The 17,338-nt window shown below is 41.0% G+C and overlaps 1 protein-coding gene across 1 annotated transcript; it reads right to left on the bottom strand.

The window, feature by feature from the left end:
- Nucleotides 1–15,574: 15,574 nt before the first annotated feature.
- Nucleotides 15,575–16,836, bottom strand: LOC112577795 (non-histone chromosomal protein HMG-14). Its single transcript, XM_025286384.3, has one exon. It carries the CDS (start codon nucleotides 16,696–16,698, stop codon nucleotides 16,393–16,395), a length of 306 nt encoding a protein of 101 aa, XP_025142169.1. The 5' UTR covers nucleotides 16,699–16,836; the 3' UTR covers nucleotides 15,575–16,392.
- Between the last annotated feature and the right edge of the window lie 502 nt (nucleotides 16,837–17,338).

The raw sequence follows: 17,338 nt of genomic DNA, 5'->3' as shown, positions 1-17,338 counted from the left end.
ACTTAACTTGGTGGGGGGGGGGTGGGGGCGGGGCTGGGGGAGGGGGTGGTGGTGCAGGGAGGTGGCAGAAGGTAATACCAAACAGGAAGGGTTAGATACAGGATATTCCTTTGAGTAAAAACTAGAGATTTCATATGCCAATCCTTAAACACTTTATGTGATCTTGAAATTTTCATGAGTAGTATCAGAATTCTTGGAAGGTGTTAGGAACAACCAAACAGCATAAACAGTAAGCATACATAGCTATAAAGCTGTACTATGATATAGAAGTGGCACTGTTTTTTATATATATATAATATACATAAAACTTGAAGTATAAATACAACTGTGCGAGAATATGATCACCTAGTGTTTTCCTTATGACTGTTTTCATGTTTGTCAGTTTAGCAGGGCTTGGATATTGAAATGATAAAATCCAAACTCTGAATATGCAATCAGTGGTTTTCAAACTTTTAGTCATATTTCTTAAAAGATGGAATCCTGTGTGTAAAATTGACAGGAGCCGACCTACTTAGAAAGAGGGCAGCCATACCCCATGGCTGAATTCCTCTACCTTCTGTTCTCAATTCCTTGGCATCTCCTTGGACTGAAAGGGGTTTAGCAATAGATGAGACCTTGTGTAGATGCCAGCTTCCTTCTGCAACAGGTATTTCAATGGATGGAGCAGAAAGCCTCCAATTTACTCTTGAATTAATCTGTTTTAAAGTAATAATGTGATTAGAATTTGCAATTAGTAGAGATTCAGGCTAAAGGGACCATCACATAAATTAACATTTAGATAACTCCCAAAATAGCTATCATTTTTTTCTTTTTGTGAAATATAATGGCAGAAGTTCATATATAAAGCCCAATAATTTATAAAGGCCCACATAATGAGATCATCTAGCTCTAAAAAACAAAACTATGAGCACTGCAAGAATGCACCATGAGGACAGCTACCATTCACTGGGTGCCTGCAATATGCTGATGCTTTATGGACAACTTACTTAAGTCAGTCTCCTTACCCGTAGTTGGATTGCTGTTGTTGATCCTATTTCACGAATGAGAAAACTGATGACCATTTTGACTTGTCCTCCTCAAATCACAGGATGAGTAAATGTTGAAATAGGAACTCAAATCCAGTGTTCTAGAAGACTAAACAATGTTTAGTTCAGTCACTCAGTCGTGTCCGACTCTTTGCGACCCCATGAACCACAGCATGCCAGGCCTCCCTGTCCATCACCAGCTCCCAGAGTTCACTGAGACTCACGTCCATTGAGTCAGTGATGCTATCCAGCCATCTCATCCTCTGTCGTCCCCTTCTCCTCCTGCCCTCAATCTTTCCCAGCATCAGGGTCTTTTCAAATGAGTCAGCTCTTCGCATCAGGTGGCCAAAGTTTGAGTTTCAGCTTCAACATCAGTCCTTCCAATGAACACCCAGGACTGATCTTTAGGATGGACTGGTTGGATCTCCTTGCAGTCCAAGGGACTCTCAAGAGTCTTATCCAACGCCAGAGTTCAAAACCATCAATTTTTCAGCACTCAGCTTTTTTTATAGTCCAACTCTCACATCCATACATGACTACTGGAAAAACCATAGCCTTGACTAGGCAGATCTTTGTTGACAAAATAATGTCTCTGCTTTTAACATGCTGTCTAGGTTGGTAATAACTTTCGAGTTGGTTCTAATTTGAGGCACTGAATGTCAACCAGTGAGACATGCTGTCCCATGATACTTGTTTGTATCCTAGAAAATAGTAAGTGTAATCACACTTGGAAGGAAATTTGAAAAATTTTATTTAAAAATTTAAATTAGGAAGTTTCTAAAGAAGTAAACTTAAAAGGAAGTTGCTCATATGTATCTGAAATAATTGTTAGGAAATAGTTTCTAAACATTCTATTTGTAGAATTTTAAAGGCACAGTCTACAGAGGCAGTGGTGTATAATCAATGATGTAACCAATGGTTGAAACAAATTTCATATGTAATAAAACCCATCCCATTACACTTTACCATTTGTTTGTTAAATCTTTTTCTACACTAGCTGATAAAAAAAGAGGATTCTCATGAAATCAAAACTAACAGGTTCACAGAAGCATCTCTAGTCAATCTTAACCTGTGTGCACTGTGGTGGATTACTTAATGAACACACATGCTCAGTGGCCTCCAGTTTGGAAACCAACATGGGATAAAGTATGTGTACCTTTGTCATCACTTTTCATTTCAAAACATTGAATGAAATTAAGAAGAGAGATACGATACAGGTAAAATCAAAATACTATTTTGAAAACTCATTCCTTTCCCCTGAAATTGGCATTCTCTGGCAGTCATTCCACCATCATGGATCATATAGAAAAGGAGAGAAGGATAAGGGGACTTCAGCAAAGTCCATACAGGACTTTCAAGGAAGTGAAAATGCACCATTTCAGCCCTGGCAGATTTTGAGGAGGGTCAAAAGATAGAATTCCAGCTGAGCTAAAGATGATGCTGTTGAAGTGCTGCACTCAATATGCCAGCAAATTTGGAAAACTCAGCAGTGGCCATAGGACTGGAAAAGGTCAGTTTTAATTCCAATGCCAAAGAAAGACAATGCCAAAGAATGTTCAAAATACTGTACAAGTGCAATCATTTCACACACTAGCAAAATAATGCTCAGAATTCTCCATGCTAGGCCTCAACCGTACGTGAACTGAGAACTTCCAGATGTTCAAACTGAATTTATAAACAACAGAGGAACCAGAGATCAAATTGCCAACATCTGTTGAATCATAGAAAAAGCAAGAGAATTCCATAAAAATATTGGCTTCATTGACTATGCTAAATAAAGCCTTTGACTGTGTGGATCACAACAAACTGGAAAATTCTTAAAGAGATGGGAATACTAGACCACCTGACCTTCCTCTTGAGAAACTTGTGTGCAGGTCAAGAAACAACAGTTAGAACCAGACACAGAACAATGGACTGGTTCAAAACGGGGGAAGGAGTATGTCAAGGTTGTATATTGTCACCCTGCTTATTTAACTTATATGCAGAGTACATCATGCGAAATGCTGGGTTGGATGAAGCACAAGCTGGAATCAAGATTGCCAGGAGAAATATCAATAACCTCAGATATGCAGATGACACCACCCTTATGGCAGAAAGTGAAGAGGAACTAAAGAGCCTCTTGATGAAAGTGAAAGAGGAGAGTGAAAAATCTGGCTTAAAACTCAGCACTCAAAAATGAATATCATGGCATCCGGTCCCATCACTTCATGGCAAATAAATGGGGAAATGAAACAGTGACAGACTTTACTTTCTTGGATTCCAAAATCACTGCAGACGGTGACTGCAGCCATGAAACTGCTCCTTCGAAGAAAAGCTATGACCAGCCTAGACAGTGTATTCAAAAGCAGAGACCTTACTTTGCCAACAAAGTTCTGTCTAGTCAAAGCTATGGTTTTTCCAGTAGTCATGTATGGATGTGAGTGTTGGACCAAAGAGAAGGCTGAGCACTGAAGAATTGATGCTTTTGAACTGTAGTGTTGGAGAAGACTCTTGAGAGTCCCTTGAACTGCAAAGAGATCAAACTAGTCAATCCTAAAGGAAGTCAATCCTGAATATTCATTCGGTTCAGTTCAGTTCAGTTCAGTCGCTCATTTGTGTCCGACTCTTTGTGACCCCATGAATTGCAGCACGCCAGGCCTCCCTTTCCATCACCAACTCCCGGAGTTCACTCAAACTCACATCCATCGAGTCAGTGATGCCATCCAGCTATCTCATCCTCTGTCATCCCCTTCTCCTCCTGCCCCCAATCCCTCCCAGCATCAGAGTCTTTTCCAATGAGTCAACTCTTTGCATGAGGTGGCCAAAGTACTGGAGTTTCAGCTTTAGCATCATTCCTTCCAAAGAATACCCAGGACTGATCTCCTTTAGAATGGACTGGTTGGATCTCCTTGCAGTCCAAGGGACTCTCAAGAGTCTTCTCCAACACCACAGTTCAAAAGCATCAACTCTACCTCTCAGCCTTCTTCACAGTCCAACTCTCACATCCATACATGACCACTGGAAAAACCATAGCCTTGACTAGACGGACCTTTGTTGGCAAAGTAATGTCTCTGCTTTTCAATATGCTATCTAGGTTGGTCATAACTTTCCTTCCAAGGAGTAAGCGTCTTTTAATTTCATGGCTGCAGTCACCATCTGCAGTGATTTTGGAGCCCCAAAAAGTAAAGTCTGACACTGTTTCCACTGTTTCCCCACCTATTTCCCATGAAGTGATGGGACCAGATGCCATGATCTTAGTTTTCTGAATGTTGAGCTTTAAGCCAACTTTTTCACTCTCCTCTTTCACTTTCATCAAGAGGCTTTTGAGTTCCTCTTCACTTTCTGCCATAAGGGTGGTATCATCTGTATATCTGAGGTTATTGATGTTTCTCCCAGCAATCTTGATTCCAGCTTGTGCTTCTTCCAGCCCAGTGTTTCTCATGATATACTCTGCATAGAAGTTAAATAGGCAGGGTGACAATATACAGCCTTAACGGACCCCTTTTCCTATTTGGAACCAGTCTGTTGTTCCATGTCCCGTTCTAACTATTGCTTCCTGACCTGCATATAGGTTTCTCAAGAGGCAGGTCAGGTGGTCTGGTATTCCCATCTCTTTCAGAATTTTCCACAGTTTATTGTGATCCACACAGTCAAAGGCTTTGGCACAGTCAATAAAGCAGAAATACATGCTTTTCTGGAACTCTCTTGCTTTTTCCATGATCCAGCGGATGTTGGCTATTTGATCTCTGATTCCTCTGCCTTTTCTAAAACCAGCTTGAACATCAGGAAGTTCACGGTTCATGTATTGCTGAAGCCTGGTTTGGAGAATTTTGAGCATTACTTTACTAGCGTGTGAGATGAGTGCAATTGTGTGGTAGTTTGAGCATTCTTTGGCATTGCCTTTCTTTGGGATTGCAATGAAAACTGACCATTTCCAGTCCTGTGGCCACTGCTGAGTTTTCCAGATTTGCTGGCATATTGAGTGCAGCACTTTCACAGCATCATCTTCCAGGATTTGAAATACCTCAACTGGAATTCCATAACCTCCACTGCTTTGTTTGTAGTGATGCTTTCTAAGGCCCACTTGACTTCACATTCCAGGATATCTGGCTCTAGGTGAGTGAGCACACCATCGTGATTATCTTGGTCGTGAAGATCTTTTTTTGTACAAGTCTTCTGTGTATTCTTGTCACCTCTTCTTAGTATCTTCTGCTTCTGTTAGCTCCATACCATTTCTGTCCTTTATCGAGCCCATCATGGTCAAGAAAAGAGTCCAAAATGCAGTACTCGGATGCAATCTCAAAAACTACAGAATGATCTCTGTTCGTTTCCAAGGCAAACCATTCAATATCACAGTAATCCAAGTCTATGCCCCAAGCAGTAACACTGAAGAAGCTGAAGTTGAACAGTTCTATGAAAACCTACAAGACCTTTTAGAACTAACACCCCAAAAAGATGTCCTTTTCATTATAGGGAACTGGAATGCAAAAGTAGGAAGTCAAGAAACACTTGGAGTAACAGGCAGGCAAATTTGGCCTTGGAATACAGAATGAAGTGGGGCAAAGGCTAATAGAGTTTTGCCAAGAGAACGCACTGGTCATAGCAAACACCCTCTTCCAACAACACAAGAGAGAAGACTCTACACATGGACATCACCAGATGGTCAACACCAAAATCAGATTGATTATATTCTTTGCAGCCAAAGATGGAGAAGCTCTATACAGTCAGCAAAAACAAGACCGGGAGCTGACTGTGGCTCAGATCATGAACTCCTTATTGCCAAATGCAGACTGAAATTGAAGAAAGTAGGGAAAACCACTAGACCATTCAGGTATGACCTAAATCAAATGCCTTATGATTGTACAGTGGAAGTAAGAAAAAGATTTAAGGGACTAGATCTGATAGATAGAGTGCCTGATGAACTATGGACAGAGGTTCGTGACATAGTACAGTAGACAGGGATCAAGACCATCCCCATGGAAAAGAAATGCAAAAAAGCAAAATGGCTGTCTGAGGAGGCCTTACAAATAGCTGTGAAAAGAAGAGCAGCGAAAAGCAAAGGAGAAAAGGAAAGATATAAGCATCTGAATGCAGAGTTCCAAAGAATAGCAAGAGATAAGAAAGCCTTCCTCAGCGATCAATGCAAAGAAATAGAGGAATATTCATTAGAAGGACTAAAGCTGAAGCTCCAGTACTTTGGCCACCTGATGCAAAGAGCCATCTCATTTGAAAAGACCCTGATGCTGGAAAGATTGAGGGCAGGAGGAGAAGGGGACGACAGAGGACGGACGAGATGGTTGGATGGCATCACCGACTCAATGGACAGGAGTTTGAGCAAGCTCCAGGAGATGGGGAAGTACAAGGAAGCCTGGCGTGCTGCAGTCCATGGGGTTGCAGAGTTGGACATGACTGAGTGACTGAACAACATCATCAAAAGAGGGGGAGCGGGAATTTGAGACAAGTGGATCCTGAGGGGCATGGACTTCACCTGTGTCAGTATCACAGCAGGGGAAGTAATGACAGTTTCCATGAGCCTGCCTCATCTATCCCCCGGCTGTAATCAGAGAATGCATCCTTCCTTAGGAGGGCCCAAGAGATTGAAACAAAGAGGGTTTGAGTAAGAAATCCCCATTATCTTATCCTGCCAGAGTTGCTTCGTTTTGGGGTGACTTTTCAAAGTCTGGGAAGACAGTATAGAAATACAGATAATAAAGTAAATTGAATTCATAGTATTAATACTTTGGTATGATTAAGGAATACGTTTTATGATCCTTGGGATATTTTGTGTGTTTTTGTTTTTCAAGGTGTTCAAAATAAATATGGCATATTAGAGGCGGGGAAGAAATAAACCAACAACCTTAAATCCAAAGCTGCTGAGTTGCACAACATCGGGGGGCAGCATTCAGGTGGAGTACTGTGGATGTTGTGCAGGACACTGATGTCCTTGGAGTGTGAAACAAGGTGGCCCTTTTTGGAATTTCTGAGATTGCTGTACAAGTAAACTTAGAAAACTCTTACTTAAAAAAAATAATTTGAAAGAAACATTGGTGGTTTTATGAAGATGAAAATCCCAACACACTGTTCTTGGGGGCAGCATATGCTAAAGTGACGATAATGCTGGGGGCACTATTTATACTTGGTCAGGTATTACTTTGGCCAACACATTCTTCTATGGGAGAAATTATTTCAAGACAGTAGCCTAAAAGATCATACCAGGTGAAGTAAAGGCTACTTGAGTTATGATAAAGAATTGTGCCTTACCACTGAGCAAGACATTGTGTGGAAGGTTGTACAACTTAAAAATGAGTTCTGCAGAGCAGGTCGATAAATTAAGATGATTTACTTATTTAGTGATATTGGATCACAAGTACTTCCTCAACCATATAATCCCAAAAGTCTAATAAGGGAACCTCTTTTTACTCCATGAACCTTCAAATAAGAGACCGTAAGGGTCAAGTAATAGAAGCAAAATGGAAGCTTCAATGGCAAACCAGTTGTTGACAGTTTTTCAAGACTTTGTTTGGAGCATAATAGATAGGGGAGAATTGCAAGTTTGCCCTAAAGAGGCTGGAGGGTGTGGAAATGGATGGAAAGTAAGTGCTCTATGGCTGACTTCATTTACCTGTTGCCTGCTTGACCTCGAAATTGTTGAAAGTCAGCTTCTCACTGTTGAGCAAAATACACCTTAATGTTGTAGCTCTCAAGTAGAGCTGGACAAATGGTCAAAAGGCATGCATAACTATTCTAGCAATCATCTATACATTCTTTATAGTTATATAAGTATATAATAGTTAAATAATCATAGGCATTTGAAAAATCACGTTAACTTTAAACACCTAGAATGTCAGTGCAAGTATCTCAGGGTGTAAAAGGTTCACGAGGAACATGGCAACACACATCCTGCTGCAGATAATATGTAAACGTCTCAAATCAGTTCTGTTTAAAGAAAAAAAAAACAAATTTACAAATCCTGATTTTGTGTACTTCAAAGAAAAATTTTATTTGGAAAGACCATCTTTATTGCATTATACTACTACTTTCAAAACATTTTTAGGGCACCTCGTTTGGAATGGCCTTTTGTTCCAGAAGCATATTCTTTTGAATTGCCTTAGCGATTTAGTGGTAGAAAATATTTGTATTTTGTTGATTGACTTGTTTTTTATTTACTTGAGTTTATGGTACAAAGTACACTGATCAGACAGGTCCTCGAATATTCTCATCAAGTTAGAAGATTCCCAAGCCCTCACTTTAGAGTTTAGAGCTGCGGGACCAGAACAAAGGGGAGTTACTTCTGAGTTTCCAGAGCTGGCAATAGCTCTCAGACCAGCTAAAGAGGTGGTCTTGAGCTGGGCATGTTGATTGACATCTGAACTGAGACCATGAGGCTAGAGGGGAGAGAGGTGTGAGGGGAGGTTGGGGGTGGGGATAGTACAATAAAGTTCTCAGGGCCTCAGGGGTCATTCTCCAGAGGGATGTTTTAACCACAGAAAGGGGGGAAGGTATGCTGGTACAGATGTCCTGTAGGTCGACTTAAAGAAAAATTAGCTATTGTGATGCCCAGTGAGTTCTTCCCAGGGCCCACACTGAAAGAGGATGGTCACAGGCACCCAGCTACCCAGGTGGTGGAGAACACCCTCTTCCCATTCTCAGAGTCTTTTCCTCCAACAACATCTCAAATGATTATGCCCCGGAAAGAAAAGAGGGCAAGGGCTTTACCTTAGACACTTCCCCAGACAAGTGATGAGAACAGGCTGGTGCTTGAACCTTTCCCACAAAGCACTTACCTCTTGTTTTCCTTCCTCCTGGATGTCAAGCTGCTACTGCTCCCAGCTGAAGCGGCTCTCTGCTGTCCATGCTGTGGACACCTTTGCCACCAGATGTCTGCGGATTAAATCCACTGGGGAGTGGCTGCTGAACAGCGTTAACAATCTCACTTTGCCATCATCATTGGGTTACGATGAAGAGTTGTGCCTTACCACCGAGCAAGACGTTGTGTGGAAGGTAAGGAAGTAAGTGTTAGTCACTCAGTCATGTCCAACTCTTTGCGACCCCATGGACTGTAGCCCGCCAGTTTCCCCCGCCCATGGGATTCTCCAGGCAAGAATACTGGAGTGGGTTGCCATTTCCTAGTTTTTTGGTCATCACAGACTTCCTGGAGAAGACTGTTCTCATTAAAATAACCTCCAATGTTTTGTTCCATTCTGATAGTTAAGAGATGGCCATCACAAACACAGTACATGCTCTAAAATCTGACATGACCTATAAAAAGAATAAATCATTCAATCAATAAAATTGGCTAAATATCAGCACACACAAAAAAAGACTTGTGATGTAATAACCAGTGGATGTCACACTAATGAAAAGGGAGAGGAGAGAGCCAGTTCTTTTGGACAAAGTTCATCTTAGGAGAGTCTGATAGCAGCCTAGCTCTCTAAATCTTCTCCCTCCTTCCTTGAGAAGTCTTCGTATTGCACACAACCCTCTGCCTCCAGGAGGCAGCATTAGGGCACTGATTTCTCAGGGAATAAAAAACGCAGGAAACACAGATAAACATGTCATTCATCAAACATGTACTGGGCATCTTATCTGCCAAACACCTAAGGAGTTTACATTGACTGGAGAATGGAATGGTGCTAACAGGTTTCAGGAGCAAAGCTGCCTACTTCCAATTCTGCCAGTAGTTCAAGCTGCAACAACATAATCTCTTCCAAATATGCCAGCCTTCGTGTTTTTCTCTTTATTTCTCACTTCCAGCCCCTCTTCCTGTGATCAGCCCTCCCTTTAGATGGATGATAGTTTAGGAAATGCTCTGATCACTTTCAAGTGAAGCAAAAGAATGGTTACTATTAGTTACACTATTTTCTTAAAATTACAGACAGCATGTCAGACTTTTCTCTTCCCAATGTCTTTGTAGGAATTTATTTGTTTTCCTCTGGGCTGCAATGCCTAAATTAGTCATTATCCGATCCTTTACAGAAGAAGTCTGCTGACCCTTCATCTTATTGGTCATTATCCTTGTGTCAGTTCAGTCGCTCAGCCGTGTCTGACTCTTTGCAACCCCATGAATTGCAGTACACCAGGCCTCCCTGTCCATCACCAACTCCCAGAGTTCACTCAGACTCACATCCATGGAGTCAGTGATGCCATCCAGCCATCTCATCCTCTGTCGTCCCCTTATCCTCCTGTTCCCAATCCCTTCCAGCATCAGAGTCTTTTCCAATGAGTCAACTCTTCGCATGAGGTGGCCAAAGTACTGGAGTTTTAGCTTTAGCATCATTCCTTCCAAAGAAATCCCAGGGCTGATCTCCTTCAGAATGGACTGGTTGGATCTCCTTGCAGTCCAAGGGACTCTCAAGAGTCTTCTCCAACACCACAGTTCAAAAGCATCAATTCTTCGGCACTCAGCCTTCTTTACAGTCCACCTCTCACATCCATACATGACCACAGGAAAAACCATAGCCTTGACTATCCTTGTTTGAACAAACTCAAAAGATTCCAGACAGTACATGAAAGGCTTCTGTCTGCTTCTTCGATCACCCTGCCTCATTCTCTTTTCCTCTTCAGGACTTTAACACTTGCTGCCTCCTTTCCCTGCAATGCCTCTAAAGGTTCATTCTCATCCTTTGGGTCTTATCTCAAATATCCCTAACTCTCTTTTTCACTAGAGTGGGTTGCCATTTCCTTCTCCAGGGGATCTTCCTGACTCAGGGATCAAACCTGGGTCTCCTGCATTGCAAGCAGACTCCTTACCGTCTGAGTGACCAGGGCATAAATATCACTAACTCTTAATAGAGTATCCCTTACCCCAAGGAATCACAGGTCCTTCTTTATCTTATTTTTTGCTTAGTCATTTTTTCCTCGACTAGTATGGAGCCTTCATGAGACTAGGCACCTTACTGTCTTGTTTATCAGCGACTGGCACTTAAGTAGGTGCTTGGTAATTTTTTAAATTGTAGTAAAATACACATAACACGCAATAAACCATTTTTAAGTGTATGGTTCGGTGGCATTAAGTACATTCATATTGTTGAGCCAACATCAATACCATCCATCTCCAGAACTTTGCCAGCCCCATGCCTTCTACCCCTGGCAACTATGGTATTCTACTTTCTGTCTTTATGAATTTGACTACTCTAGGTACTATATGTGGAATTTCTCCATGTGGAAACCTATGTGTCCTTTTGTAACTTGCTTATTTCATTTAGCATGATACTTTCAGTACTGCCCCTACTGTAGCACATATCAGACTTGCCTACCTTTCCAAGACTTCCTTTTCCTTTCCTTTATATGTACATACCGCACACTTTGTTCATCCATTCACCCATCGATGAACACTAGGAATTTCTTAATTAGAAATCTAAATTGGGCTTAATTGAGTTTTAAAATCACAACAATGAATGAACAATTAGTATGTGCTTAATTTTATAGCTAAAATCCCACTTGCAAAGCCAAGAAAGTAATAAGCATGTGCACTGAATTCTACTGGGGACAAGAAAAAGGGTAAGAATATATCACATGTTTTGGAAATATTCATAAGTCCTTTTGCATCAGACTACTTTTATTGTCAAAGAAGTGTTAACCCCTCAGTTGTGTCTGACTCATTGCAACTCCATGGACTGTAGCCCTCTAGGCTCTTCTGTCCATGGGATTCTCCAGGCAAGGATACTGAAGTGGGTTGCCATTCCCTTCTCCAGGGGATCTTTCCAACCCAGGGATCAAACCTGGGTCTCCTGCATTGCAGGCATATTCTTTACTATCTGAGCCACCAGGAAAGCCCATTGATTGTTAAAACAGCATACAAATGCAATTTCATTCCATTTTCTTAATTTAAAAACAGTACCTAGATCGGCAGGCAATGCTTTATTAATTAACAGCAATCTTCTTAAAAAATTATTTTGTGCTACCTAGATAAAATTTCAGTTTCACAGTTATGAAGCCAAGATTAAAGGAAGAACTGAAAGAACAAGTTGCCTGAACATAAGGAAAATGTAACAGAGGAAAACAAAGAGAAATCTGGATTTTATTTATCTAATTACACCAAGGGGAAGTGGAAAATTGAAGAGGATCAGAATATGCCACCCCCAAATATGCCACTTTGGCATAAGGATTGTTTTGAGTTGAGGGCAACTGAGAAGCAGCAGATGCAAGAAAAACTCTCTGCTCTCCCCTTTTCTGTCTAAAAGCAGAGCACAAGTTTCCTTTTGTGAGGCTGTCACCCTCTCCTGGACCAGGAAGGGAAAAACAACTTTTGTCATGGGTGACGGAGATGGCGCCGAGTCCACATAAATAAAACCTTTCTCAGTAACCCATCTACCATTACTATCCTCCTATATTTACTTCCCCACAACTTACCACCCACAGAAGTCCAAACCCCTTTCGCTTTGTCTTGTCACTTCTCTAGGACTTAGCACCCATTGTTAAGATGGTATATAAGCCCCCTGCATTTAATTGATTCTTTGGATATTCACTTTATATGAAGGTCTCCATGCATGTGAAAATATTAAAATATTAACATCAAACAGACAATAAAGAAGGCTGAGGGCCAAAGAACTGATGCTTTCAAACTGTAGTTTTGGAGAAGGCTTGAGAGTTCCTGGGACTTCAAGGAGAGCAAACCAGTTAATCCTAAAGGAAATCAACCCTGAATATTCATTGGAAAGACTGATGCTGAAGCTGAAGTTTCAATACTTTGGCCACTTGATGTGAAGAGTCCATGCATTGGAAAAGACCCTGATGCTGGGAAAGATTGAGGGCAAAACGAGAAGGGGGCGACAGAGGATGAGATGGTTGGATGGCATCACCAACTAAATGGACATGAGATTGAGCAAACTCCAGGAGATAGTAAAGGACAGGGAAGCCTGGCATGATGCAGTTCATGGGATCGCGAAGAGTCAGAAATGACTTATTGACTGAACAACATCAAACAAAATTTGTATGCCTTTTCTCCTGTGAGTGTGTCTTTTGTCAGTCTTATTCACAGGCCCCAGGCACAAAAATTTAAATGAGAGTTTTCATCCTCTACATAATACTTTGAGAACTTAATCCACAAGGCATTTGCTCAATGAGTTTTCTTTTAATGAGGAAGGAACAGTGGTATAGTAGAAAGAATTTTGAAGCTAGACAAGCCTGGCTTGAAGTCTTAAATATACAGTTTAATATATGACCTTGGGCAAAATATTTAAATTCTGTGCCTCAATTTCTGCATCTATAAAACAGATAAGACTGACTCAGTGTAGTTGTTGTGAGGGTTACGTAAGATGAAACATGTAAAATATTTTAATTTGTATCTGTGTTGTTAAAGATGGATGGGAAGAGCTAAGAGTTTAGGAAGCAGGATAGATGAAAAGCGAACCTTAAGCTTTTCTCTCTTTCTCAACTTCGGGCTAATATGGAAACATAGAGAGGGCCCATTGGGTTAGCTGGCAGTTTTGTGCAAAGAACTTTGCAACTGAAATAGGTATTTGAGAAAAATCCAAGACCTCAAAGAGTACAACATAAAGCACAGAAGGGAAGCAGCTGCTGTGGGTATTGCTGAATGATTCACAGGAGGAAGGAAGAAAGGAAAGAAGAGACTGTCTGGCTGAATATCAATATGTAGCAAGAGCTTTTACCCGATAATTCTGTTTTAAGGGGCCTCTATTAAGGACATAATCCAAAATACCTAAAAGCATACAGATGGTCATCTCAGTCTTATGAGATAGAAAACCCCAAAACAACCTGAATGGCCAAAAATTATAATATTTTTATATGGTAGAATATTACTAGGACTTCCCAGGTGGGCCAGTAGCTAAGACTTTGCACTCCCCATGCAGGGGCCTGGGTTCTATCCCTGGTCAGGGAACTATATCCCAAATGCCACAACTAAAGTTTCCGAGTGCCACAACTAAGACCCAATGAAACCAAAAAAAAAAAAAAAAAATTTAGTCATTATATACAAATGAGTATAAATAAATATTATCAGCTCAATTATGTAAAAAAAAAAAAAGGAACAGGTAAAAAAAGACTGGAAGGACATATAAAAATAGTGTTAGAAGTACTTTGGGTGATAGATTGTAAATGTGGAAATTCAATGTATTTCTTTTTAGTGTTGCCTATTTTGAAAATTTCTACCCTTAATTAGTGTTATTTTAGATTTTTCTTTAATGTGAACCATTTTTAAAGTTTTTACTAAATTTGTTACAATATTGCTTCTGTTTCATGTTTTGTTTTTTTGGCCTCAAGGCATGTGGTATCTCAGCTCAATTAGGCATCAAACCCTGACCCCCTGCAGTGGAAGATGAAGTCTTAACCATTGGATCACCAATGAAGCCCCCAGTGTCATTTCTATAACCTTCCCTCTCTAAAACAAACAAACAAACAAACATCAGCACCACAACAAAAAAAATTATTCAAAAACTATACACAGAAAAATATCTGTAGTACAGGCGATCTTTGATATTGATTAAAAGGAGATCCAGTCCCTTCATGTTTCAGAATTGTAGGTGGCAAGATGGAACTTAAAGAGCCTCAGACCAGTGTTTCCTCCAGAGTAGGGGCATCTCTTCCCACTTCATAGGGAGAAGGCCCGCAAGAGAGAGTCTGCATACTTTCAACAGTAAATTGAGAGTCTCAACGGAAGCCTCAGAACTTTGTACTGTAAAGCATGGAAGAGAGAACCCTGGTGAGACTTTGGGGACTATAGTTCCCAATATTCCACATTACCATAAAAAGACCTCACCACAACTACTGGAGAACATTTGATCTGGAATAGGACCATGTGCGTATGTTTGATCACAAGAGATTTAAATCTGATAACTAAATCAGACAGCTTCCCATTCCCCGGTTACAGCAAGAGTTTAAGACTATGTTTTTATATCACAGGCGCTTTTGTCCTTCTGAGAAGGCGACTAGGAACAGATGACTGTACCGAGGCTCAGACAATGTATTTTCCTCTTGCTGACATTTCACTGCAAATAACATTTTCCATGGTCCATTCCACAGGGACTTTTTTCTTTTTGGAGTTCCATGGTTCTTTGAGGTCAGACTTTTCGACATTTATAGGCTCTGTGCCCCTCATCTGATTTGCAGGAAATACGTGAGCAACTTCAGGCCAAATGCCAAGGATACCAAGCTGATCCCAAAGTGTCAGCAAAGCTTCCTTCAATCCTACCTTCACAGGAGCTACTCATCTCTTCGTTTTTAAGATTTTCTAGGTGAGTCAGTTCGGAGAAAACAATGGCAACCCACTCAAGTATTCTTGCCTGGAAAATCCCATGGACGGAGGGGCCTGGTGGGCTGCAGTCCATGGGGTCGCTAGGAGTAGGACACAACTGAGCGACTTCCCTTTCACTTTTCACTTTCATGCATTGGAGAAGGAAATGGCAACCCACTCCAGTGTTCTTGCCTGGAGAATCCTGGGGACGGGGGCGCCTGGTGGGCTGCCGTCTATGGGGTCCCACAGAGTCGGACACGACTGAAGCGACTTAGCAGCAGCAGCAGCAGGTGAGTCAGTTAATGAACTGTCTCCTTGGTTTATAAGCAAACATATTAGACCTTCTTGACAGTTCTCACTGAAATCACTCTTGACTTCCTTTTTTTTTTTTTTCTTTTATAACTGAGATTTTATTGGTTGTTTTGAGGATCACTACACAGACATTTCCATTTGTACACAATTCTTCACATATGTACCAAAAATCTAAAATATCATGTAGTTATTATTCTTAACAGTTATTCCAGTGACTTTCCAGCTTAAAATTTGGAGCAAACTTTTCTTAACAGGATATCAAGTACCAATATCTTCAAATATTGATACGTTGTTACATCATAAGTCCCACTGATTCACAATTTAATATCATATACACTACATACCCAAACTGTCAATCGTTCACAGCACATTAACCAAGTTACTAGGAAAACTGGACTACCACGACCAAAGATGTTATAGTATAGTGTACAAAATTCTGACCAGGAGAGCCAAGATCAAAAAGTGGTTTGCTGTAGGAAATAATTCTACCAAAACAATATGGGACGAGAAGTAATTTAAAGTGTTCAAGACATTAAATGCACAACTGACTCCAACTGTCATTTAGTATGCTTTTGTGTTACAGGATATAAAAGCTACCTGCATCTATGGAATGTTAAGCTGACACCCAAGACAATCAAAGCCTCCCGTATCCAGTATCCCACTATTTTCTGGTTGTACCAAAAAATAAACAACCAGCAAATGATTTCACCTCTTAAAAAAAAGCATTTACACTTAAAAAATGGGATGAGGTGGGATTCCCTCCTTTTTAAAAATGTTTCTAGAGCTACTAAAAAACTTGCATTTACAAAATAGTTGATAAAAATATTCCTCTGGATTGTACAAGAAGGGAAACAGGGACCACTGACAGGACTCGGTGTGTGGTTATTAATCAGACTTGGCTTCTTTCTCTTCTGCTTCATCAGAGGCTGGGCTCTCCTCGTTTTTAGTCTCTCCATTTTCTGCAGGTAAGTCTTCTTTAGTCTCCTGGTTGGCCACTTCCGCCTGTTTTCCCTTTGCTCCTCTTTTCCCTTTTGTTTGCACTTTTTTGTCTGAAGATTTATCCTTTCCCGCCGCCTTTTTTGGCTTCGTTTCCACTTTTACAGGAGCCGGTTTAGCTGACAACCTCGCCGACCTCCTCTTGGGCTCCTCCTTCGCTGCCCCCTCGGCGGAGCTGACCTTCCTCTTGGGCATCGTGGCGACGGGGCGGGCGAGAGCCGGGTGCCTGAGGGCCGCGGCGCGCAGAGAGCCTTCGCGAAGCGGAGTAGCCTGACCGCTGCCGCTCCTCCCGCCGCCCGAGCTGCTGGGACCCGCGGCGGGGGTGGTCCACTCTTGACTTTCTGAATGACTCCACAGCACAGCTAAGTTTAAAGTAATCTTCACATAGCTTCTTTCCTGTTTTTAATCTTTAATGTGGATAAGGGGTCAAGACTCATGTATTCACTCTGAAATTTTTGCATCGTGGTCTGTTTAGAATAAAACACGTAAAGAATTCTTCTCTCAGCTAAAATGTTATATTCTAACATACATATGCATAGAAAATCTCTGGGAAGACTGGTAAGAAATTGGCTTTCTTTGGGAAGAGGGGTGGGGAGACAGGCATGAGACTGTACATACTTACACCGTATATCCCTTTTTACTGTTTGGATTTATCATCTGCATGTATTTTTTAAAGATGTTTGAATAAATTTAAAAAATCATAAATGAAAGATAAGAAATCCTGCTTAAATTGCCACTTATAGCATGTTCTTGGTTGGGACGACTCATCGTTGTAAAACTGTTTAGCCCCCCCACAATTATCGATGAATGTACTGCAATTCCAATAAAATTCTAG

Source organism: Bubalus bubalis, chromosome 1, assembly GCF_019923935.1.
Source record: "Bubalus bubalis isolate 160015118507 breed Murrah chromosome 1, NDDB_SH_1, whole genome shotgun sequence".
Classification (NCBI taxonomy): Eukaryota; Metazoa; Chordata; class Mammalia; order Artiodactyla; family Bovidae; genus Bubalus; species Bubalus bubalis.
Note: the sequence above shows the minus strand (reverse complement) of the source record. Positions and strands in the feature narration are given on the sequence as shown.

Excerpts from the sequence above, each read along its gene's own strand:
- LOC112577795 (XM_025286384.3), bottom strand. The coding sequence starts at position 16,698 with ATGCCCAAGAGGAAGGTCAGCTCCGCCGAGGGGGCAGCGAAGGAGGAG.